The sequence below is a fragment of the Paramormyrops kingsleyae genome, chromosome 5 (genome assembly GCF_048594095.1).
Source record: "Paramormyrops kingsleyae isolate MSU_618 chromosome 5, PKINGS_0.4, whole genome shotgun sequence".
In the NCBI taxonomy this organism is placed as follows: Eukaryota; Metazoa; Chordata; class Actinopteri; order Osteoglossiformes; family Mormyridae; genus Paramormyrops; species Paramormyrops kingsleyae.
This window is the reverse complement of record NC_132801.1, coordinates 25,683,575-25,708,121: the sequence shown is the minus strand read 5'-3', so window position 1 is coordinate 25,708,121 and position 24,547 is coordinate 25,683,575. Positions and strand designations below refer to the sequence as shown.

Sequence of the window (24,547 nt, the reverse complement as noted above, 5' to 3'; positions counted from 1 at the left end):
ACAGAGATGTTGATACAGAAAGGCATTTCTTTTAATTTTGAGGTTCTTTGTTGACAGGGAAGAATAAAAATGATAAAGAATCAAATTATTGTCTTAACAGCTGAGAACCACAGGCAGACAGATGAATCTAGTGAAGACAAGTGGCTCCACTGAGGCAGCATGGATCCCCGAGACCATCTATTTCAGGAGCACAGACGCAGCTATAGATAAAGGGGGCGGCTGATGAGGGTTTAACAGGACAATTCAGTCTTTTGATCGTCTGTCGTTTAACCCTTGGTATAGCAATCGGGACACACTAAAACCTGAATGCGGCTCTTAAACGGCAATCCTCTTTTGCATGAACAGTCTTCCTCTGGCAGAACTAGAGACAATCACAAGGCAGTGGCCACTATCTATCACTATCATTAACTGCGTTCATTCTGCTCCTCTTGCAGCCACATTGAAACCTCTCGCTCCCTCCTTCACATTCCTGCTGAGCTGTCTGTACTGAGGGTTGGTATATAAATATCGCCTCCTTTATTGCATTCCTACAATGTTTGTCCTTTCCCCATCTGTCCTCACAGCTAAATAGCTTTCACAAATACGGCATTCAATTCAACCCTCCAAGACGAGCATTAGGTACCGGCTCTGATTGCCCTATCTGCTGTTCAGCCGTATTTCATTTTCGTTCTCCCCACTCAGATTTATGCTCTGCTGAACAGTAATACATCGCCCCCATTTTTTAAAGGACCCTCGTCATGGTAACGGTGGTCAGTCAGCAACCGGGGCCCGTCAGAGCAGCTTACGCTTATGACGGGGGGGCAGCAGTGTCTATGCGGGATTATATGCCTTCACATTCCCATCCATAATGGGGAAGCCGTGCCTTTCCCAAGGTCATCTTTCCAGGTATAAGCCGGTTAATCTTGCTATAATCCCACTGAATATTCAAGGTTTCCTCCAAAATAGCACTTACAGCAAACAACAAAGCTGTGAATGCGACGTACTGTTGCCAAATCAAGTGAAAAGATTAAATGCGAAGGAGACCTTCATGCTTGAGATTAGAGGAGGAGACAGTAAGGTCCTCAGGGGACACATCAAGGCTAGTGCTCCAGGCCAGGCACACTGTCACTGGGGATTTATCAAAGCAGATGTAAGGCTCCCAGTATTTCAATAACCCTGCAGCAACATCAACGCAACTTAAGTACAGTATTTCCACTCTGGTAAGGATAATATTAGTGTTTTCATGTAAAGGAACTGCTCGATCACTATGATCACTTTTCAATTAAACCTCATTGAGCTGAAGTCACATTTCCCCAGAACTTACCATATGTCGATAGTGTACTGAAATTGAAACAGGTGCCATTTAAAGGATAATAAACAGGAATTGTTCATTGCAATCGTTAGGCAGATATCAAGATGCCAAAATTAGGCTTAGTGCTTTGGCATGCATATTTGGTATGCCATTTCATCCCCAGAGCTAATCAAAGCCGCCGTTTAGGAAGACGGAGAGACGGCTACACATACATTGTATAGCGGGATGCTCTTCATGGGCTTGTACTGCTTTAGGGGGTCCATTTTGTAAAGGTGCCGATCAGTGATCAGCACCGCCCGGTCTTCAGATTTATGGAATCGATTGATCTGCAACATACAAGCCGTCGATGACATCACCAGCAAAGGCTCCAGTTTACAATTTTAAAAGTCAGGCTGAGAAGCATTCAAGGGGTCTAGATAAAATGGAATTCAATAATAATCTGAGGTCACGTGCCACGCATTTTAATGCAGTGATACCAACGAACACAAATATTCCATACATTTCAATACAAATATCTAGGTCCATGATTTCCCCGTCACTGGTGCTGGTTTATCTAATACAGGGACCTTTCCTGTGGCGTAAACAACATATAAGGGTCAGGACTGAGGCGACTGAGTTGCTGTTACTGCCGGACAGTGGTGTCGTACCTTTCGCACATTGGAAGAGAACAGAACCCTCATGAACTTGTCTTTGCGCTGCAGGTCGCTTGACACCAAAGTGAAGGACGATGCGGTTTCGGGGCTATCTCGCTTCTGAAGGCACAGAGGGGACAAAAACCCAACGCAGTGCATGAGTGTACCACCATCTTCCTAAAACACACCCAAAACACCACCTGTTTACACACTGGATTAAACACCCCCCCCCCCCACCCCCATTTCCTCTCACTCACCAGGTAATTGCCTTCCCAAGCTCTCTGTATGCCCAGGTCAGTCCTCTGGCCCTTCAGAGACTCCAGGGTGGCTACCTTGGCCCTCACCTGCAGCATCTCCTCGGGGGACAGGCTCTTAATGAGGGTCCAGGCCCACCACCTAAGCGCAATTAACACAGAGGGGACTGCTACTGACAGCACGCCTCTCCAAAGGGCAGAAACCCCAAAACCTCCATTCATAAAGCAGGACCTTTGATTACTGTCTGAAACACACAATGGTTTTTACACAATGGTTTTTACTGGTGTTACGCAAATGTGTATTTACTGCACGGTGCTGCACTTGTGCTCTCCATGCATTTGCAGCCTCTGTCCGTTCTTGTATGTCGTACCGTGCTCCCGGGGGCTATTTCGGCCCACTGCATATGTACATATCGACAGGACGATGGTCAAGATTAAGGGTAAACAAGAATGGCAATCCAATGACTACAACACTGACATAGTGTGACAGTATCACAGTGCCATTACAGGAATTCAACAAGGAGGCGGTAAATTGTATTATTTTTCCTCTCTTAATGGGTAATGTTTATACAGTGCTCACAGAGTGTCTTGGGATACTTGCTTAATTCAGTAAAAATATTGCAAATTTATTGGTCTTGCAACAATTACTTTATTCATTCATTTACAAAAATATACATTAGAAACAAGGTGTTTTCAGTAAAACATTCATTTAAAGCAGCAATAAACCCAAATTATAGTTCCAAAACAGCCGTTATGAGCATCCCCGCACTTTCTGTGAGCACTATATGCCTCAATATTTATATTCTATTTATTAGTTTCATTTGCACTACGACTTAAAATAACGATATTTTGTCTCAGTGAATGACCCATGTAGCATAGAGCTGAAGATGACAAAAGATTCTTTGACTTGACTATAAAGAGAAAAAAACACCCCTGCAGTAGTTTCATGCGTCTGCGGTTCAGCTGCGGCATTTGGGCCTTACCTACTGTAGATGCTCCTCAGCGCCTCCTCAAACTTGCGCAGGACTTTGGGAGGCATGGGCCACTTGACGTGCTTGCCGTAGTCCTTCATGGCACGGACGTTTTTGAAACGCCGGTTGACCTCGCGTATGTAGGACTTGACCTTGTAGCGGCGGTAAGCGCGCACGATGATGAGCGCGGCTCGCATGCGCCGGTAACGCATCCGTGCCACTGTTCCACGCCACACCTACAGAAGCCACAGAACGTGCGATCCTTCATTGGTCTCTCAAAAAAGATTGCAGATACACACAGGGATACAACGGACACTGCACACAAATACACCGCTGTTCAGTTTCATACAAATGGCGCAGGCCAAAGTAGCTGTTAGCCTTTGCTAAAATATGGGCTAAGTACCTGAAATCCAAGAAGTAGTGGACAATTGCCTTGCTACCTGCATGGATGAGGCCCTTCTCTAAATACACCAACTTATACAGATAAGCTAGAGAACCAGTGCAGCTGTGTAGGGTCTGACTGCACAAGGGGGTCCAAACTAAGTCATAAAAATAAAGACAGACAGACTTACAAATGCAATTTATAAATAAGAATAAAATGTTTAAAAACCCATATACCTCAAATTAAAATGTTTATATGCAGGCAGAAGGGGGGAGGGGGGGGGGGAAACATTATCTGCCTTGTATTCTGTAACGACTTCATCTGGTCCCGTATGGAAGTCATCAAAGACACGTGTATGAAGCTAGATTATATTTACTGTATCATGATGAATTACAAACGTCTGTAATGAAGCTTCCCATAATAAGTGAAGCAAGCCTACAAAATCAAAGACAGACTTCGGAATAAACTGTAGCCATAATAAGCCAGAGCTGCTATAGATCTCATGTCCCGTTTTACTGGCATTCACGCAAAAAAACACATGCTAAGATCAGACATATCTACATTTCACTCTTAGGGAGCGTGCAACAAAGACGCCACATGTTTCATGGAGGACAACATCACGAAGCTGCTTCTGAAGTCCGCTCAAGCAGAGAGGGTCTGCGGAGATCAATATGAGGATCGATGGGATCGGGGTGAGCTGCCCCACGTGCCTTTACTGTCCAACCCCTGGCTCCCTTTGCTAGGATCATTACGCTCTACCCTCTGTGAATAATGGAGGAGGAGTCGAAGCGGACAGAGATGGCTTCCAGCCAGCTTCATGCTTCTGAGGAGTTTGCGGCCTCACAACTAATATCCAACCGGACTACTACACCGCTGAGAACAAAAACATCAGCTACAACCACCCCCAAAGAAAGGGATGGATCTAGGGCAGCATGGGGGCAATTTGGGCTGTCACACAGGAAAGGGATATTTCACTGTAGCCGGAGGGGGTGGGCCTGGTAACTTCAGTGCAGGATTGACTACAACATCTGAGGACAATGACATGAATGCGCCTACCTTATATGCACCCAGGAGTAATGTCAGGTATGCACCCGGGAGTAATGTCAGGTATGCACCCAGGAACTTACTCTTGGGTCAGGTATGTTGAACCTTGCTCTGCTTCAGCAACATGAGGCTTAATGCATGAACGTGAAGCTGTTCATTCCATCCAGATTAAGTACTCATTAATGCGGTACTGATGCCGTGGATTCACACCTACGTCCATGCGATTGCGTAGTTAGCAGGTACTCCGTTTTCCTCACGCAGCTGGTGCCTCTAAACTGGCCATGGTGTGGGACTGTGCCTACGTGTATACACCCTGCGAGCGGAGACGGGCTCTAGGGCCACTGCAACCCTGTACCCTACAAGCAGGTACGGAAAATGGAGGCACAGTATTTATTCAGTATCAGCTAAAGAGATCAAGTATACCGTACTCTGACTGCCCGTAAAAAAAGAGGAGGATGGGTGAGGGTCAGGGAGTACCATTCTACAGAATCTGTCTAATAACAGGAGCAATATATGAATGCAGGCAGGGCATCTATCAGAATGGCTTGGGCAGCAGTGACAGATCTCCATCTCATGCCATTGCATGGTTTAATGAAGGCTGTTGTGCTTATTATCGGACGGGAGGAGGAGAGGTACAACACCCCTGAGACCCAATATAACAAAGGGCACCGCCCCCCCCCCCTTTCAATCGCAGCACCAAAATTGCTTCTAGAACACTCCGGCACAGTGCGGCCTTTCGGCCCATCTATCCAGTGAACATTTACAAGCTCATGAAAGGCAAATTGAGATCACACGCAACTTCCGTCTTTCAGTGACACGAAACCGAGCAAGTGGTGAAAAAATATTGCAAATGAAGGAGGGAAAAAAAACGCAGGTCACATTTCTAAATGAAAAGGGTGCAATCGGCGTTCCCTGATTATGCTTTTTGCAGAATCATAACTGTTTATTATTCCACAATGATGTCTGATTCAAGCTTTGACACATTAATGGATCGGAGAGCAGCTTAATTTCTCTGGCAGCAGTCAAACACACAAACCGCACGCGCACCGTCCTGGAAGCTAGACGCTTGAATGCCGTGAACCAGGTGACGCTGTGTTCCCTATGCTGCCTGGGCTTAATGAGCGCGCACGCGCGCACTAACAACAGGGCCGACGGAGGCCTTAATAAACTGGCCGCCCATTAGGATAAATATGGCACAATTAGGCTCTGGAGAATTCCGGCTCGCTTTTCTCAGCGGCGCTCGTTGTTAAATGCAGCTACCAGAAGTAATTGGCCCGTGCTCATGGATCGATGACTTTCTCTCAAAAAGAGAAAATGTCCCAATTAATTAGTGGTTCAAAACCCCGCCACAAATACACCCAGAAGAACACTTATGAGCCAACTTATGTGCTGAATGGGATTTTATCTTATTTGCATATTTTGATATTTTTAATTAACATTGGACTTCATTTTATAAAATTGCGATTGAATCATCTTGAATATGACTAAGGAAATGGCATTCTCCTAAATGGTCAGTTCTATTGTGGTTCCTTCCCACCGGATCAGTAACTGTGAAGAACGTGATACAAGGCAGATTAGCAGATAAGGAGACTAACCAGAGCCTTATCAGTAAATTGGGCTGGCTGCTCTGGATGGCGCGGGCTGCCGGTCCGACACCAGCGGCCTCTGGGATGCTGTGCTGCCTTTTATTTATCCCCTCTGTGCAGCCATTTGTCAGTAATTAGGCAAATAACGGCCCGCGCTCGGGCCCACATCCATCTCCTTCGGGACAGCTGTCCCCACAGCCTGTTCAGCCCTTACTGTCCCCCCCCCCCCCCGCCCCCGCCCCCTTCGCCATGTCTTTCTTAAATTGAAAATCATATCGGGCTCCCTCAGAATACAGGGACATAATGGGAGCCCAGGTGTCGAGCTCATTAGTGCAGTTGCTTTGAATGAGGACTCGACCAATCTAACGTTACCTAATCTAATCACGTGACATGAGCCATTAAACCTCATAATGAGTGTTACTTCAAAGGGTCTATTGTTGCATCAGACAAATTTTATCTGCATAAATCCTTATCTATATAAGTAAGAGGCACAATAATAGGCATAATAAATTAGATGCATTAAAAATATCATATATAATCAAAATTCTGAAATCAAAAGGAAAAAAAAACAGAAAACAGTGTGTAAAAAAACTAATTTCTTTTACATTCTACATACCCACGTACCCAGTGTACATACCCACATGATAGGCACCTCATCCAGGGCGTACCCAGTGTACATACCCACATGATAGGCACCCCATCCAGGGCGTACCCAGTGTACATACCCACATGATAGGCACCTCATCCAGGGTGTACCCAGTGTACATACCCACATGATAGGCACCCCATCCAGGACGTACCCAGTGTACATACCCACATGATAGGCACCCCATCCAGGGCGTACCCAGTGTACATACCCACATGATAGGCACCTCATCCAGGGTGTACCCAGTGTACATACCCACATGATAGGCACCCCATCCAGGACGTACCCAGTGTACATACCCACATGATAGGCACCTCATCCAGGGTGTACCCAGTGTACATACCCACATGATAGGCACCCCATCCAGGGCGTACCCAGTGTACATACCCACATGATAGGCACCTCATCCAGGGCGTACCCAGTGTACATACCCACATGATAGGCACCCCATCCAGGGCGTACCCAGTGTACATACCCACATGATAGGCACCCCATCCAGGGCGTACCCAGTGTACATACCCACATGATAGGCACCTCATCCAGGGCGTACCCAGTGTACATACCCACATGATAGGCACCCCATCCAGGGCGTACCCAGTGTACATACCCACATGATAGGCACCCCATCCAGGGCGTACACAGTGTACATACCCACATGATAGGCACCCCATCCAGGGCGTACACAGTGTACATACCCACATGATAGGCACCCCATCCAGGGCGTACCCAGTGTACATACCCACATGATAGGCACCCCATCCAGGGCGTACCCAGTGTACATACCCACATGATAGGCACCCCATCCAGGACGTACCCAGTGTACATACCCACATGATAGGCACCCCATCCAGGACGTACCCAGTGTACATACCCACATGATAGTCACCCCATCCAGGGTGTACCCAGTGTACATACCCACATGATAGGCACCCCATCCAGGGCGTACCCAGTGTACATACCCACATGATAGGCACCTCATCCAGGGTGTACCCAGTGTACATACCCACATGATAGGCACCCCATCCAGGACGTACCCAGTGTACATACCCACATGATAGGCACCTCATCCAGGGTGTACCCAGTGTACATACCCACATGATAGGCACCCCATCCAGGGCGTACCCAGTGTACATACCCACATGATAGGCACCTCATCCAGGGCGTACCCAGTGTACATACCCACATGATAGGCACCCCATCCAGGGCGTACCCAGTGTACATACCCACATGATAGGCACCCCATCCAGGGCGTACCCAGTGTACATACCCACATGATAGGCACCCCATCCAGGGCGTACCCAGTGTACATACCCACATGATAGGCACCCCATCCAGGACGTACCCAGTGTACATACCCACATGATAGGCACCCCATCCAGAGCGTACCCAGTGTACATAACCACATGATAGGCACCCCATCCAGGGTGTACCCAGTGTACATACCCACATGATAGGCACCCCATCCAGGGCGTACCCAGTGTACATACCCACATGATAGGCACCCCATCCAGGGCGTACCCAGTGTACATACCCACATGATAGGCACCCCATCCAGGACGTACCCAGTGTACATACCCACATGATAGGCACCCCATCCAGGACGTACCCAGTGTACATACCCACATGATAGGCACCTCATCCAGGGTGTACCCAGTGTACATACCCACATGATAGGCACCCCATCCAGGGCGTACCCAGTGTACATACCCACATGATAGGCACCCCATCCAGGGCGTACCCAGTGTACATACCCACATGATATGGCATAACACTGGGTACACCCTGGATGGGATGCCTAAGTCTGGGGTAGGCTGCATGCCCCCATGACTCTGACTAGGGAAAGTACTTAGCAGAGGGAAGGATGGATGGATGGATGGATGGATGTGTAAGGTTGCGTCATAAACATTCAATGTCTGTGTAGTTTGAATGTGGCTGCGTTGTGGTGCCCACTCAAATCATATCTGGGAAATCAGCACCCACCCTCAGGGGATTCTGCAGGGTAACAAGCACAGACAGAGCCGTCTGGCGCCGCGGCACTAAGCGGCAGCCGTCTCACCCAAATCTCTCTTCAGCGATAAGCCATTTCACAGCCGAGGACATTAAAGCCACACTCTGGATGCTGTTGCTCTACAATGGTAAATAAGAGGGGCCACCCTGAAGATCTCTGCAAAACTAAATGCAATTCATAGAGTATCTGCGTAATTTTATTGTGACTAATATTTCTTATTTTGACTTCAGAGAAGAGAATGCAAACCTTTTGCAATTACTGTTACTCCAGGTTTGACACCAGCTGCCTGTACATATGGACCTTGGTAAAATACTACCAGGTCTTTCACATGATAAAATGCATGCATGTTTTAATATAGTTTTGCTTATCAAAACTCTTTGCTTAACCAATATTTTTCCGTAAGTCAATCTGTCATATTGGCAACCAGAAATGGTTTTGTATGTTACCATGGCAATGACAGCAAGGAAGATAACTGATCATCTGAAGGGATAGCATTTTTGGCCATGATACAGCAGCGTTCAGTACAACTGCAATAGGTTCCACTTATTTCCAGAAATCAGCTGTAGTCTTACCTGCTAAAAAAAAACAATCAGCAGATTCTACGGAAGAGGATTTAGGGCCACCATGAAAGTATTATTTGAATTCTGACTTTTTTTCTCAGAATTCTGTTTAGAAAAAAAAAGTCAGATTTCTGAGATTAAAGTCAGAATTCTGAGAAAAAAGTCAGAATTCAAATAATATTTTCATGGTGGTCCTAATCCTCTTCCGTAAGATTCACACAGATGTCGTCTTTAAATTATTTTTTCCAATTAATGGTCAGAAGTCTTTAATCACCAACATGGTGGTCATAAAGGATTCGTTAGCTAACAACCTAAGACAGGAGTCATTTTCTCTTGATCACCTTCTCCACTGAAAACATTATCACAATACATGAGGCTAATTTGTTTTCTCATTGCCTACTAATGACATACAGTTTTGCATAGTTAGGTAATGTATTTGTTCATATAAATAAAATAAAGATTAAGATAAACATAAATAAAGATTTAAAATCAACCATTTAGTCAAGCTGTTTTTAACAGCATAAAAATATGCGGAAATTTCACTGGTCATGCAGTGTGTTTGTAGCCGGCAGGAATTCCCCCCCTTAACAACATGAATAATTCTTAATGGAAATCTCATGATATTCTGACAGTATAATATTTTCAGTGGAAGGAAATAATCACTCAAAGCAACTACGAAATTCAAAGATACACTGAATAAAGGCACTAAAACACTGCAAATTTCACACCATTTATTAGAAAAAATACAGTGTTTTCTTCAGTTGAAACCATATTGATTTTACTGCACAATAATGAGCATCTAATACCAACAGCACCTCAATTACCTCAAAGTCAACACTCTCAGGTGTGGCACTGTGTATATGCTGCTATGATCCCCAGCGTTAATACAGCAGTCTGCAGCAGGGGTACATTACTGCTGCAGAAGGGCCACAGCCTTTGAAGTGACACCGGATTGGGCTCTGTAGGGAGAACAGGAGGCTGCCCCACCTTCTCTCCATTCCACTGTTTCACTTCAAACAAACGTGGCATCAGCTCTACCTAAGTACAGTATCACAGATGCTAGGCAATACACATATTACTGTGTACAGCTACAGGTCAACCTATCAGTGGAACCTTTGTGTCAATCCATGGTGGATTACTACTTTTGTTGTTTAATTTTGTTTATTCAATGGTGTAAGGAATATTAAAATCAGTATTAAATAAGTATAATATAATATAAATATATGCATTGTCTTATTTTCATCATACTTTCCTCAATTTTGGAACATCCCGGTGAATCCTGGGTATTGTTTAAAACTAGGGATGGGCCGATCCACATTTTTCCAGTTCCGATCCGATTCCGATACACAACTGCCGATACCGATACAAGAGCAATTTTTAACTTTGTAATACTTTATATTTTTTTAAGCTAATAAATACAGATGGAAAAATGTATGACAAAAAATATTTAATTAGGTACTGTTCCACCTCGTTCGTATGTCTTGTTTGAACCATTTTGAGGCATTTGCAGTTCAATATGAATATCTTCAAAGCAAGTATACACAAGTAGCAAATTCTTAAAATTTGAACACAATTTTTCTCCTATTGGCGTCAGCTGAGTTACACTTTGTTGCGATGGCAGCCCCTCTTGTATCACAAGCTGCAGCCAGTTTGCAGGACAGTCCAGGTTAGCGACTCCCAAATCATCCATTGCTTTTTTTGTCTCGCAGTTGCGTGCGCTTCGTTAAGTAGGATTGTCCATTAAACGCTATTCCCACCTCTCAAAACTTTATTTTACAAAGATTGCAAATCGGTGTGCTACTGGTTTCTGTTAAAAGCGTAAAATACTCCCAGATCGTCATGTCTCATGTTACGAAGGGTATGCGTATGACGTCACAGCAGGCGGAAGTCACTGTACTCACACCCACCGAGTAGCAAAAATGACTGAGGGGCAGCGTTAGCGTTAGATTTGAATGCTGCAAAAAAAACACACGTAAAATGGGAAAGAGCTGTCGTGCGATTGATTGTACAAATAGATTTAACACGGAATAGGAGCAATCTTTTTAGAGATTGCCAAAAACTAAATAAGTAAGTATAGGACGTGGATCGGTCACGCATGGCTGGATCGGCGCCGATATTGAAGATATGATATTGAAGAAGTATGAAATGTTTTAAATAGAGAGTTCTTCAATATCAGACATAATCAAGGTCCATCATATTCTGACTACTTAGATTTATGATTTTTAATAGCTGCATTCATAATAAAGGCAATTTTAATTTACATCTGGCCTTTATAAATTAGCGTAATCATGAAATGCCAGTCATTTTCTAATTAACAGATACCTAATTTTTTTTCAAGAAACTGAAAGATTGATTAATATGTAGCCCTACTATAAATCTGCAATGGTTTGCTTGAGGGGCACAAATCAACCAAAATCAAGTCAAAGAGCATACTTTATTTTTTATAGGTGCAATTATACCAAAAAAAATGTAAGACACCAATCATTTCAGCCTGGCTGGACAGCCAGATCAGTATTCTGTAATGGCTCAAAGTTAATTAATTAAGGTGTTGGCTGGAACAAAAGGCAGTTGGGGGGGGTCCCCCAGGACCCCCCCCCCCCTTTTAAAATACCATTACTTGCATAGGCTGGACAGTTTTGAAAAATGCTCAATTCAAAATGTAATGAAAGTCAATTACAGCGTGAATGAAAATTGAAATGTAGTCTGTATGCTGGCAAAAATATATGCTTATATGCTTAGTATATATTTAAACACGTCATCTTAATCATTTTTGTGCCATAAATAACAATAAACAATAAATCCTGTGAAACAGCAGCTTAAACTGTTTTAGGATAAGATTTTGAGCATCTAACATGGTTAAGCAAACATAGGGTTTTAAAATTCAAGGTGTAAGCCTGTGATACAAATCATTATCTGATGTCCATTTTCTGAGTCTCTAGCAGTCTAGTCGGCCGTAAGAGATAATGGTTTATTGCGGAGGTAAAATGCTAGGTGCCACGTGCCCGGCGATTTCATTATGCTACACAGCAATGGCTCTTTGGCACATAGCTGCTCTCAAGGCTGCTGGGCTTACATTGTGTCCGAAAGGCAAAAAGCACCTACTCACATATCACCACACAGAACACAGGAGAGACCGAACTGGCCTTTGGTTAAACAAACCATTCATTACAATTCGTATAATAACAGGATTTGTATTTCAACTCATTCACATTCAAACTCATATACAACTGTGGTCTAACTGCCTGTAACAGTGGATTTGTAAAACAGGTACATAAGCATATATAGCATTGGTGAAACCACCCCGATTGAGCATGTATAAGGCGTCTATAAGCATAAGATTTGCAGCATTGTGTGTTTCGGACCAGTTGCACAAAACATGACAAATTTCAGTTTCCTAATGTCAGCCCATTCAGCCGTCGTCCTCCTTAAAGTGGCCTTGAACATCTCCCTTCCTGACACGATGCTCTCAAAGCGGCTATTATGTCCACTAGTGTTAATTTCGTCAGACGAGACGAGACGAAATATGTTCGTCAACGACCTTTTTTTTCATGACTAAGACGAGACGATGACAAGACTGCACCACTGTCCAAAAACGCTGACTAAGACTAAATTAACATGGATTATTGTTGACGAAAAAAGACAAGACGAAAATGTTTTGCATAAAATAAAAACTAAGATAAAATCTCTCTTCATTTTCGTCTACAATCGTCTCTGCTTTTTCATCAGCTGTTACGGCTTTAAAATATTCAGAACGATTTCGCGGCTTCGCGCTGTTGCTCAAGTTACAGGTCTCATACTCCTGCTGAACACACAACACACAAAGCGAACACGAGTGACGAGCGACGACGACATGCTAGGTCGAAGGAAGAGGCTCGATATTTGGTCGCATTTTAAGTACAATGATACTGACAAAAAGTCAGAATGTGTCATCATAACTGACGGGAAACATTGCGGACAAAGAATTTCGGGGAAAACACCACCAACCTTAAACGACATCTTTGTAACTTAAGTTGTCAGTCGGAGTCTGTTGGGACCCAGCTTTTGAATTGTGTTGGTTAAAATAAAATGCTCTTCAGAACAGGTTAATCATTTGTGAATGTGTCTCCTAAATCAGAAATTGAAAACCAGACACGTTTAACATTTGCATTCAACAAAAATCATTCAACAAGTGTATTTTGTCAGGTAATTATGACATTTAACCAATGTTTGAGATATGTGAAACACTTTTTTTTTTACTGAAATGTGTATCAGTAATAATCTCAGTAATAATGTGTTATTTTAAAAAAGACTACAATTTTTTGACTAAAGCTAGACTAAAATATATTGAGTTCTTTTTTGACTAAAACTAGACTAAAATTAAAAGACTTTTAGTCGACTAAAACTTGACCAAGATACCTTGAGTTTTCTTTTGACTAAAACTAGACTAAAATGACGAGACTTTTAGTCGACTAAAACTTGACTAACAAAAAAAGATATGTGAATGACTAAATATGACTAAAACTAACAAGGACATTTGGCACAAGACTAAGACTAAGACTAAATTAAAAATAGGTGACGAAATTAACACTAATGTCCACCGATCTTTCAAAATCCTTGAAACACAGTATGACAGCTAAGAATTCGGTACATATCTGTTCCCGGCTAGACAGGGTCCTCCTATCCAATGGCCGGTTACCACTCGGCCCACTCAGTGCTGCATTCCTCCTGAACCGCCGAATCCATTGTCTTTGAATAATGCTTCCTCAGAGCACCTCATTTTGTTGTGTTGATGTTTCCCCCGATTAGAAAAGGTCCTCAATTGTATTAATTTTCCCCCCCACAGGAACGATCACGTAGGTGTATTTGCATATATGTGCTCTAGAGCGGCCACCAGTGTTGTATGTTACAGGATTGTCCCGTATTGTACATTAGAACGCTGGGTACCCCATCGAACTGATACAGGGCACAATTTGTCCTATATTTTGCAATTTCTCCCCCCCGGCAAATTTTATTGCGAGGTACTCAAGGTGGGGGGAGTTTCTGTATTTCTTCAGATGAAAGCGGCAGCCCCAGTGGGCACACGTCCCATTATCCAAACGGGCATATTTTACAATGTGATTATTTATATACTGTGTTTGGTGCGATTACCTTGCCGATAGATTAACCCTTCATCCAAGAACAGGAGCAGCCTTACAGCCCCCAGACCCAGGGAAGGCTCTACACAGTACAGAGTGGGCCGGCAGCTATTAAAATTTAATTAAAAGCAGCAGCCATGAATAATTGAGGGGGTCTATGTTTTTGTCTTGTTGGCTAATTCCCTGTCTCAGACTGGTGTGGCTGATGCCCACGACGCCAAGAAGAAGATGGCACACTTCCCGCGGCCCTGGCTTAGCGCCGCGCCGGCTGCCGTTAGCATTCCGAAAGGTCAGGCCTCCGGATTTTTATTTAGCTCCTTCTGAGGGGAAAACAGTTTGTCCTCCTAAAATGAAACTGAAAAACAATGCAAATATAAAGTGCCGCTTAGTTTTTCAAAAAGCCAAAGTGAGGCAAGGCACCTTATGTGAGCAGAAGGCTAACTGCTAAGGTTGCTAAATGACAAGGAACAAGGAAATCTTTACTGTTTCTAAAGCAAAATGGCCAGTCTGTTGTTTTTGCCATAGAATCTCTGCCACAGGTGTGAATAGAACTACACTACTACCATTTCATCACCAAAAGCAATGTCTGAATGCTTCTGGGAAGACAAAGAGAAAACCTAATTCAGTTAGCATCTTGCTATGCTAACACAGGCTGCTCCCCTGGATGCAATCCAGCCATTGTGTCTGGTTTTTTCCTCAGCTATGGTCAGTTATGCTGATGATTGGCAACTTAACTTGGCTTGTGCTGCTAAGATTACAGTGTGGGCCAATACATAAGATTATCATGTCAGATTCTGACAACAAATATGGAGCATAAAATTTTGGATTATTTCTGCTTTTTGACAAAACACGGGAGCAGGAGATCAAAAGGCCATCTATTGTCTTGCAGACAGTGCTGAAAGCGAACGAGGAAGTCACATGATGGAAAAACGTGATCTAGATGCTCAACACAGCTACTCAGGTTTTTATAGCTATCGTTCTATTACTGGACGGGTTCTTCTGCCTCACCTGCTGCGTTTGTGAATTTTGGAAAATATGCCCTCCTTTTAAAAAAGCCACAAATCCAGGCTGTTCAGGTAGCTTCAGTGCTCTACATAGAAGATGAATCGTCAAGTGTTTGTGGGGAGAGGCTTGTATCAGTGTGACTGGGGCGTCTCTTATGCTTTGGGCTCTATTAGCACAGGGCGATCTGCTCTGTGAGGTGCTGATAAAGGGATTGGCAGGCACACGGAGGGGATTTGGGGCTCAGGAGATGATCCAGAGCCCTAAATAAAGCTCATGGGGGGGGGGGAAGAAACACGGAATGAACGTCCCAGGTCCGCTCAAGAGTTACGGCAACTGGAAAGCGGCACATGTGTCCGCATGTGATCTGTCCTACTGCATAAACTGTGGAAGAACATCCCTCAACTCTGGGCAGAGATCAGCCAGCACCACCTCGCTCTCGAGCTCCTCAGACCCGCCGAGGAGCCGCGGCCTGGCGACAGTCAAAATGTCAGGCCTCTGCCGACCAAGCTCACGGTCCTGTGTTGCTAAAGGTCGTCATGGATAAGCCAAACAGCGATGAACTGTCTCTCAGGCAGTCAGAACTAGGAGAGGAGAACGTGAAGGTGTCTCACTAAAGCACACTATCACTATTTCGAGAAAGAAAAAAAAATAAAATCCCCGGATACCGTGAACGGTACATCGTTTAATTAATTTGCCTTTAATTAGGGACGTGATCAGCATATATCCAAATCTGACCGATTTCATTTGTACGATGTGCGGAATCACTTTGAGAGTACAAAAACCAGAAAGTCACCGTGTGTCCCTATGACACTGCCAATTCCATCCTGTAAAGACACAGTAAAGGGCACCTTAAGATGCCAGCATTCTGCCCGATCTCACACTGCACCTGCAAAATCCATTCTGCAGTCAAATGGCCGCTGAGATGCCAAAGGTCACCACCAGGTTGTAGGCCATTCACGTCGCATTCACTGCGCTTAAGTGGAGTTTATCGCAGGACAGAGGGGACAGGCTGCAGGACGAGGCCACACCTAATAAGGGCAGGAATACACAGCGGTAACCAAAGGGAGTGACCGTGAGGGACACAAGCAGCAGGGGGGGGTCACTGATGCAGTTTGTAAGACATCACGCATAACCCATACGGCACTTACACTGTGGTCACTAAAAACAAGATGAACTCTGTATATGAAATCACTGGCTATACATACAAAGGCCTCCTATCCCACAATCAGACATAAGATAGGAACTGGAAAAGACTGATATCAAATATCAGGGCCTTAAACCAATAAACCATATAACTATTTTGGAGCAGCGTGTGGGTCAGTGGGCTAAGCCTGTGTGCCTATAATCAGAAGGTTGCTGGTTCAAACCCAGCCTCAGCACGTCTGTGGGTCCTTGAGCAAGGCCCGTAACCCCCTGGGCACTGCTATGGGTGGCTGCCCTTCACGGACAACTTACTCTACAAAGACAATTTCCCCATGGTATTAAGTATTAATATAAATTCAAAAAGGAAGATGCAGAAACTATCTGTATGGTAACATTCTGGCCAACACACAGCTTTCTGCTGCTTGGTGTGTGCAGTCTGCATGCTCTCCATGTGCTGTGTATTTATCTAGCAGCACACTAAGGTCAACTAGTGTCTCTAAACTGCACACACTGCTTAAATTTGTTTGGCCCCTGACCAGGATGACCCCTGCATCGTGCCCTCTGCTTCCTGGAATGGAACCCAATGCCTATCTTTATGCTTTTTAGAATTATTAATAGAGTCCAAACACCATTATTACCAACACAAATGTACTTTAATAGTAGGAGACCTATGATGACATCGCTCTGCTCATGCAACGGTTTTTGCAACAATGCAAAATGCCATATTTATATACGAACACAATTGTCTTAAAGGCACATTATTTTATTGTCTTTGCTGGTTACACTCTGAACAAAAAAACAAGCAGTATAGCTGTCAGTTAATGTATGATTATGGTAATGAAGCAGATCTTTTGCACAATAATGAAACCTAGTACTTAATATAATTCCCTTCAATTAAGTCTCAGGTATTATAGAATATAAGAGTAGGGAAAATAATTTCATACTTCATTGAGAGAACATGGATTAATACCCAGATATTAATATTCATACAGACAGATTTAAATGTGCAACATTACTACGCATTCAAACAACTTGCTCCTCAAGTGGCACTCAATCAAGGCTCGGTAATACACTCATCAATTCTGCACATTCGACTACTACATTCCAACTTTATTGAGAATTCCCATATGAAAATGCATAAATCCCATCTCACTTATTGTGCGGAGTGTGAAATCCTGCAGCCGTGTTTCGCTCTCCAGGCTGAGCGCCAACGATTAAACAGCATGTGACCGACTCCCAGCATCCAGCATCAAACATCGCAGTCTGTTTCTGTCTCAGAGACGCAGCTACCGTTTTTCACTAACAACGTAAATGTGCTAAACCCCATTTAAACTGTTTACATCAGTGACATAACAGTTCAACAGAATTACGCAAAAAGGCACCATGGTTGCAGTGAGCAGCAGAGCACAGGAGGCCGGACTCACACAAGCGTCAGCAACCTGAACTCATTCAGAACCCAGAGGTGCCTATATGAGAATTTGATCTGATTTCAATACGCCGCGAGGCGTGATCACCGATCGATGGATGCCGGCGACTGATGAAGCGATAGGAGATAATGGGTTTTCACGCATCACAGAGCCATGAAGAGAGACGGCCATGGACACAAGGACAGGACCTGAGGCTGGGCCGCCCTCGCTAATTAAAGTAAGCCCCCCCCACAATAGCACAGCCTCTCCCTCGGCGGCTGAATCCGAGGTTACAGCTATCGATTCCACGCTTCGGCATCTGCCCCCATTTCCCGGAGGCGGCGGCACTGCCGCCATCATCCAGGTTCTAGCTGTCCGGTTCTATGACCTGGCCAACCCTGAGAGTGCAGTTCTACGCTCCGTCGAGTCCAAGGTGCCTGGTTCTGAAATCACAGGCAATACAAACAAAAACCAAAAGCCGCAGCAGTTTATTCTCATGAAGTACTTAGGAAAATGTTTTTCTGTCTGTGATTCTAAGATGTATATAATAAAATATAGACAGATAAATTCTCTAAACTAAAGCCAGTATTAAACACATAGCCTGCCTTCTGTTTTCAGCTTATGAGCAAAGCCACAGTGATATTGTATATCCAGTCTTCAATTACTTTCACTAGAAATGGTCACACCTGCATCATTTCCAGGTTTCCTGTGCCCTGTGCATCCTGGGACAAGTCGCTTTGAGCCAACGCAGCTCGCACACATTTTATTGTCGGGGGCCAGAGTGAATGTGGCAGCCTTACTGTAAAGCCGAACTGGAGAAGTGGGGGGAAAGATGGATGGATGGATGGATGGATGGATGGAGCTTCAAATGCAACAGGGAACATGCCATTTACCACTGGATCCCTCACCTTACTTTAAACAGAAAAGCACCGAAACATTTAGGTACCTCTTATGCATTAGGATGAACTCACAGACGATTACGTCACCAACGTAGTATGTAAATTGCTTAGATGGATTGATTACTTGAAATTCAGATACGTCGTCCATGATTAACCCATAATATTATTGTGCCGTGGTTGAACTGTATAAATGTGTTTTTTTTTACTGATTATTTGTATAACTTATTTTTCATGAGTAACTTGTTTCTTATAAAAGGGGCCTGGATGCTCTGATAGTCATAAAAATTCTTGTCCTGGAAAACTTATTCTGTTTAAAGACACTTATCCTGTTGTTTCTAACTTATGGGATGCTTAAGCTGTTAAAAAGAAGCTCACCTTGCGATTCTCTAAGGGCTTCTTCCTGAGGGGGAGAATAAATGGTTCCATATGTTCCACTGGTAAGATGCATATCTCGTCCTCAAGGAAAGGGGAGGATCGGTATATGGGACACTTATCTTGTGTTTAGGACACAGAGGACCTTATCTTGTTTAGCAGGGTCGGGAAGGCACTGAGCAAGCAGTATTACCTGGACGGAAGTGGGAATTGGAGAACGCATTGGCTGAGGGGAGGGGTGAGCCTGGCCAGCTCGTCCCCTGACCACACGCAGTGTCCAATTTAATATAAAGGGAGGGGGGAAAATTCAGTACTGACCGGAGCTCAGCCGTGGGATAGAGCGCGCATCGCCCGGCACTTTCTCGGAACTCGCGTGTTGGTCTCCTGCCAGGACTGAAAGGGCTCCCCGGTCCATGTGTGAAGGTGGGTGATGAGGGTAAATAGCTTTGCAACTGCTTATGCCTTTCATTGATTCTTGGGAGTAATTATCACCGCTTATGATAATATTTTGTAACTTCTTTTATGTTTCATTGCTTCTTTTCTGCACATATATTCATATCTTTGCATGTACTATTATTAGCTATAATATATATACTATTTGATACCCCTTGTAGTACGGGGTTATTTTGTATTGCTTTCGATACGATAGCTTGGTATTGATGTTAATGCAAAGTTATTTTGTATTACTTATTAAAGTGTTTTTGAGTGAACCTAAGCGTGCCTGTTTGTTCCTTCGAGAGCCCTATATCCCTCACATCCATTTAAATACACTGTGACACACACACAGGTTTGTAATTATATCTTGGTGGGGACTCTCCATTAATTTTCATGGGGAAAACTCCAATCCCAACATGACGACCTTAACCCCTACCCAGCCCTAACCTTAACCATATATAACCAAACAAAATACGAGACTTTTTGTATTTTTCGTTTTTGGATTGCATCCACAGATCTTTGGGGGGGACCTGAAAAATGGTCCCCAGAACGTCAAAATAACAGGTTTTTATTACATTGTGGAGCACATTTCAACCCCACAATGTAATATAAACATAATCCACACACACACAAACACACAGGAAGCCACACCATGACAAGAGTGGCGTATCATCCACAAAACGAACAAAACAATCACATCCGTGTACTGTACCATCATAACAATGCTATCATTGAAACCGCCTCACACCTCCCAGAATGCTTCAGCCACAATGACAGGAAACATAATGTGACAACGACATGGAAACCAGAACAGACTAAAAAAAAACAATATGAACAATGAGTGATGATGTACGATAAAAAGGGCATCAAAACATTGTTCTGAGACCATCCATGAATGTTTCCATGAGACAGAAATATGATTTCAGCAGTAAATGACTCTGCGGCTTGAATAGCTATGAGTAGACAGACACAGGGAGATGAGTGGCCTTCGTAAGACCTTTGCAATGCAACCCCACCCCACATTCAATGTGCATTAATCTGCCTGCTATTCACCAAAAACACCCATGTCTGAAGCCTGCATGAAGTACAGATTAACAGCTTCCGTGCTAAAGTGAGCAATAACACAGTTAGTAATGAATGGTAAAATTAATTTGCTGTAGAAAATATGCGCAATTACGCGACTCGTTTCTGAGAAAGCCTGATACCCTGAATGCCGCACGGATATCATGCTGTTACACAACAGCTGGGTAACCAGCAAGCAAAGGGCTGCACCTTTACATTCACCTTTATTCAGCAGGCGCTTTTGTCCAAAGCCTTGTACAAGTGTGGAAATAGAACATTGCAAACATACATGCTTGAGTCCTCGACTAGGCATAAGTGTAGCTAGGCTGAGTTTCCAGTGAATGTCCAGGGACAAGTGTAAGCAGCATTGGCGCAATAGACCTTCCAAACAAAGCAAGAACCCAGTAAGACTATGCATTCAGCAGAAATTGCAACGTTAAGAACATTCAGGGAACATTCATCTTCCTTTCCGCCGCTACAGGTGAACCGATGAGCACAGAGTCACTGCAACTGAGCTGAATGGCCAGAACATTCCAGTGTCTATTAAAGCAGCAGCTTTCCCTCAGATCAGAGGTGGGAACTCAGCTGCATGAAACTGTCAGTGCGACTAAACCGGCCACCTTTGTGTTACTTTGTACTGTGGCTGTTCCAACACTGTGAAATCTAAAGAGCTGCTGTGGAAAATGTACTTTCGAGATAATTTGGCTGTGCAATTTTTTTTGTTTTACGTTAACGGCAGTAAATAAGGCAGTGATACTGTAATCCGCTGAGAATTCCCAGACGGCCGAAAATGACCATTCCACACATAATGTGGCCAGGAAGATATCAGTCAAAAAGTTTTTGATTTACATAGGCTAGCTCAACATACTTCAAATGTATATACTCACGATGATAGCTATTGCCTTCTCATACAAGAACTGACATGAGATCGCGCTTGATAGTATCTCTATGAACACGATGAAATGTACACGTAGATGCAAACCGATTTTTGTTTAGAATTTTCTTTATCACATTAGTAGAGAAATATATCTTTAACATGATAATCCCTTTAATGTTGGATTTGGACTTTGCATTAAGTGTTAATTATGGGAAAATATAGACAGAAAAAATTATATTTTAACAGAGTGAGAACAGTAGGGGGAGCCATACTTTTCTGAGATGCACAGGGGGGCGGGGAGGATGAAGGGGTCAAAGGTCAGGGCTCCGGGGACGCACCTTCTGCAGGAAGAGGACAATGCGCTGCACCATCTCTGCCCGCTGCTCCTCCAGAGTGAAGAGCGTGCGTGGCGTGCGAATGAACACCTTAGTCTTCCCGTACGCCACGTCATGCTCGAAGCCACAGCCCTGCAGCAGCCGCATCACGGCCTCACGGTCCGACGGCAGCTCGTGGTTTGGCCAGGTGAACTGAGAGATCATTTTGTACCTGGAGAAGACAGGGAAGGAGATGCGTATGGTCACTAACAGGCTGGAAGGGGCTTTTCACGTAGTGTTGGCAGGTAATATCCAAAAAACAGCCTGAAGGACCTACAAGAGCACAACGCTACACAGCTGGACACAGAAACAAACCCTCAGGGAGAGGCAAGCTGAGCAGACGGTCGGGAACAACACTCTTGACCAGCATAAACACTTCAAAACTAGCCCAAATTGCAACCTTCATGGGCGGAGCACATTGAAAAATACAGGCCATCACGGCCTGTTCCACTGGTAGGACAAGACGTTTCTATAATGATGAATGAACAGTGATTTCCGTCTATCTGTGTCACTTCATGGTGATATGAGAGGGTGGGCTGGGTTGGTGGCACAGTGAAGAAGCAATAGCTTTGAGGAGGGGTGTCACTGGACAGAAATATCAAGTCTCATTCTCTGTTTGTTACCAGGTTACACACTGCGTTGCAATTAAGCAACTCCCCTAGCTGATACGGTATGAACTTCATAGTCTACATCCATCCACTTATCCTGGACAGGGTCATGTGGGGGCTTGTAGCCTAACCCAGAGAGCACAAGGCAGGGAAACACTCTGGAAAGGACGCCAGTGGGTCCTTATCATACTGAACAGAAAGCCCAACATAATGAGGGTACCAAGCAATATCTGATCATGTTACTACCCGGCTAAGATGAGGGTCATTTTAGGGAACGGGCGTGATTGTAACGGGCATCTCCGGCGTCATTAAAAGAGCCACCCTTAAACCTATTAGCGAGCTGGGCGAGGCGGCGGGCCACTTTGGGGATTTCCTACCCCCACAGGAGCATTAAAAGGAACTGCAGAGGGACTCTGGCCCCTGATCATCTAATCTGTTAAGTGCAGGAAACCATCTGGAGCAGTGGAGGAGCACAAACGTGGAATGGGCATCATGTACCCCTCTAAGTGGTGCCTTTGGGTGCCTTAGAGGGCATCTAGCACCGGGGAGCTGATGAGCAAACAGTCCCTTATGCGAAGAACAGCTGGGTACCTGATGCATCTATGGGTGAGGACGGGTACAGCCTTCGATCTAACCGTCCCCGTCTCCAACAGCTGTGCAATTCCGTTTTTTAATGCAATTCATAGCCCAGGCTATTACACTCCAATTAGTTTCTACCTATTTGCCTACCTTATTTCCTAACATATTTCTATACCTATTACAAAATCACTTAAATGAATCACTGTGCTTACTGAAAATAGGATAAAATAAGCCACCTGATGTTATAACTTAAAACGTCTGAAACTGATTGTGCTGCGTAATGAAGAGGTGGGTTTGAGCACTAACCTGCCCACCCATAACATCTGTAGATGTTGGTACCCCCCCAAAACCTGCTCGGTTCAGGGGAGTCTGGTAAAAATACCGCATATTATCTGACAGTCATTAGGTGTTTGACACAGTATCTGCTATTGGGGATAATCCAAGAGGAAATTTTGACCTTGATCACAGTCGACACCTTGCTTTTAGCAAGCAAGCCCACTCTTAATTTTTCAATAATGTTAGCATGGCTGGGGGGGCTGAGCAGCCAGGTGACCAGAGAGGATTTTTTCCTCCTGACTTGGGGACCTTTTGCTTCCTCTCCTCCACTGTCATCTCGCTTTCTTTCTTCTAGGTCTTTACATTTACATTTCCTTTTTCCTCTTTTTGTATTATTCTATCTTCATGATGTAATGCATCACAACACACCCATGTAAAGTGCATTGGGGCAACTCTGTCGTGAAAGGTGCTATATAAAAATAAAATAAATTGAGAATATAAATACAATCAGGATAATGCGCCCACGGGTAAACTCCCCCAGAGGCGGACTGCTGGCTGGCAAGAGAAGCGGGACCATAAAGCAGGAGCCTACGTAGATGGTCTGGGAAACAAAATACCACAAAAGTATGTACAGGAAGCAGGAGGAGCTGCTGTTTAAGTAGAAAACTTAGCAGAGGGAGGCAGTGATGCAGTTAGCAGCAATACGGCTGCTGTTTGGGAATGCTCAGGAATTGTCACTGATTTAGACTATGTTTGAAAAGTCTCCACTGATGTGTAAGATGTTAAAATGTCTCCAGTTCTAGGAAGCATCTGTGCAATTATGGAAAATGTTCCTTTTCCTTGCTGTTACTTGTCTACAGAAATAATACACGCACACGCCAGATTTCCTGTCTCAGATGCTGTCACAGAAGGTATGGGCGGAGATCAATGTGCAAATTCTGAAAATAGGCAACCAGCAGTCGCAGAAAGACAAATTTGTTAACAATTAGCCGCGTTAGCTTTTCTAGCTGTGCTTTTTAGCCA

At 44.2% G+C, this 24,547-nt stretch overlaps 1 protein-coding gene across 2 annotated transcripts in view; it reads right to left on the bottom strand.

Annotated features, from left to right (window-relative positions):
* Nucleotides 1–24,547, bottom strand: part of myo1d (myosin 1D) — an 88,402-nt gene that overhangs the window by 22,040 nt on the left and 41,815 nt on the right. For both annotated transcript variants that reach the window (XM_072712470.1, XM_072712471.1), the window contains exons 17-21: nucleotides 22,026–22,233; nucleotides 3,161–3,384; nucleotides 2,181–2,319; nucleotides 1,939–2,043; nucleotides 1,504–1,617 (exon numbers count right to left, since the gene is read on the bottom strand). In XM_072712470.1, the coding sequence (XP_072568571.1) occupies nucleotides 1,504–1,617; nucleotides 1,939–2,043; nucleotides 2,181–2,319; nucleotides 3,161–3,384; nucleotides 22,026–22,233 (790 nt within the window). The remainder of the gene's footprint in view (nucleotides 1–1,503; nucleotides 1,618–1,938; nucleotides 2,044–2,180; nucleotides 2,320–3,160; nucleotides 3,385–22,025; nucleotides 22,234–24,547) is intronic.